The 2,119-nt window shown below is 37.0% G+C and overlaps 1 protein-coding gene across 1 annotated transcript in view; it reads left to right on the forward strand.

The window, feature by feature from the left end:
* The window catches only part of CCDC175 (coiled-coil domain containing 175), an 85,155-nt gene that overhangs the window by 4,488 nt on the left and 78,548 nt on the right, over positions 1 to 2,119 (forward strand). Inside the window, exon 3 of the mRNA XM_014545955.1 lies at positions 1,364 to 1,475. Coding sequence (XP_014401441.1) covers positions 1,364 to 1,475 — 112 coding nt within the window. The remainder of the gene's footprint in view (positions 1 to 1,363; positions 1,476 to 2,119) is intronic.

Consider the following 2,119-nt stretch of genomic DNA (forward strand, 5'->3'; position numbering starts at 1 on the left):
TCTCCTGCCTCCTCAGCAGAGCTAAGGATGTCCAACTGCAGTTTAGGCCTGCTCCCCGCTGGCAATTGGACATCCCCCGAGGGCTCCCGGGCTGCCAGAGGGATGTCTGACTGCCAGCTTAGGACCTATCCCCCCGGAAGCGGGCCTAAGCCAGCAGGTGGTCATCCCCCGAGGTGTCCCAGACTGAGAGAGGGCACAGGCCCAGCTGAGGGACATCCCCGAGTGCACAAATTTTTGTACACATGGGCCTCTAGTTATATATAGTTGTGTATGTATACTATAGAATTATATCTTATAATTACACTTATTTGAATACATGTAGAGTATATGCATATACTAGTAGAATACATACTCTTTAGAATTTATGCATGTTGTACTGCACTGTGATCTCATGAAAACCTCTTCTTCTGCTTTGTTTTCAGTTATGTTTTTCTCTAGGGATTGAAGGGATCAAAGTATTTATTGTGACTTATTAAAGTATCTAGTATGTCTCCATTTAATATCTGACCTGTGAAATCTCTTAGAGATAAATCCTTCCATTTTTTAAAGTAGCACATTTTTGCTATTATAAAAGCACACAAATTTACTCTGGAAAACAGAAAAAAAAAATAGACAAGCAAAAGGAAGAAAGTAAAAACCACGATGATCCCACCACCCTACAGTAATCACAGTTAACTCCTGATGAATGTTCTTCCTACTTTCAGGGTATAGATGATGCCTGTATTGAATTTTATTTTTTAAAGAAACCTGATCATACTATATATATAATTATGTAACCTGCTTTTCATTATTAATAAAAATAATAGTAATTTCTCAGGTCATAAAATACTGATAGCCATTGCAGCCATTTATTTAAAAGATGATTTCATCTATTGTTCCATGAACAGATTTTTATTCTTTTTGAGATAACCGCCCCCCCAAAAATTATGAATTAATAATAATAACAACAATAATAACAACAGGCTTATCTGACTTTTTGTTTGGATTTGTAGGTATGTAAAGAGAACTGTTGTTCTCTTTATGAATAAGCATATTTTTATAGGCATTTTCTAATTTTAATTAAGTAGTTTTCTTTCTCAATGTTACCCTTTTTGTTGAAGTCTTTAAATTGATTGAAACTGCAAATAGGAAACACACATACGGAAAGATGATTTCTGAGTAGGAGAAAATAAGTGGAAGTTAAAAAATAAATTAACAGTGACACCTTAAAACTGATTGTAGTTATGTTTCCTACTTTCTATTCCAAATAAAAATAGCAGCAGAAGGTATTTAATGAAAATTACATTTTGACCTTTGAAAAGATTTATAGGGCATTGTTTAGGAGATAAATTTTATTATTTTAATATGTAATTTAAATCTTTAGGAAGAAATGAGAAGAGCTACAATTGAACTTCTGGAAATTGAAAGCATGGAACTCAGTAGACTATATTTTCTATTGGAAACTCTTCCTGATCACATTAACACAGAACTCGAAGGTATTTTGAGGGTGACTGGGTAAAGAAGGTGAAGGGATTAGCGAAAGAACATATATGCTTTCTCCATGGACGCGGACGACAGTGTGATGAAGGCTGAGGAAGGGGGGGTGAGGGGTAGAGGTGGGCAAAGAAGGGGGAGATGGGGGACACCTGCAATAATATCAACATTAAACACTTTTCATTAAAAAAAGAAAATAGAATGAAGCCCTTGTAAAAAGATGAGTTTAATTTATTATTAAGTAAGGTTAGCTTAGGTATTTCATCTCAAAATAAGCTAGAAGAGTACATGACACAAACACAGTGAGACACAAACAGTGGCATTTTAAGTGGAAATCATATCCTATATAATAAAGAAGTAATATGCAAATTGACTGTCACACCCTTGCACAAGATGGCTGCCCCCATGGCATCCCAAGATGGCCACCCCCTGCCCTAACTGGTTTGGCTCAGTGGATAGAGCATCGGCCTGAGGACTGAAAGGTCCCAGGTTTGATTCCGGTCAAGGGCATGTACCTTGGTTGCGGGCACATCCCCAGTAGGAGGTGTGCAGGAGGCGGCTGGTCAATATTTCTCTCTCATCGATGTTTCTAATTCTCTATCCCTCTCCCTTCCTCTCTGTAAAAAAATCAATAAAAGATATATTA

Source organism: Myotis brandtii, unplaced genomic scaffold (assembly GCF_000412655.1).
Source record: "Myotis brandtii unplaced genomic scaffold, ASM41265v1 scaffold423, whole genome shotgun sequence".
In the NCBI taxonomy this organism is placed as follows: Eukaryota; Metazoa; Chordata; class Mammalia; order Chiroptera; family Vespertilionidae; genus Myotis; species Myotis brandtii.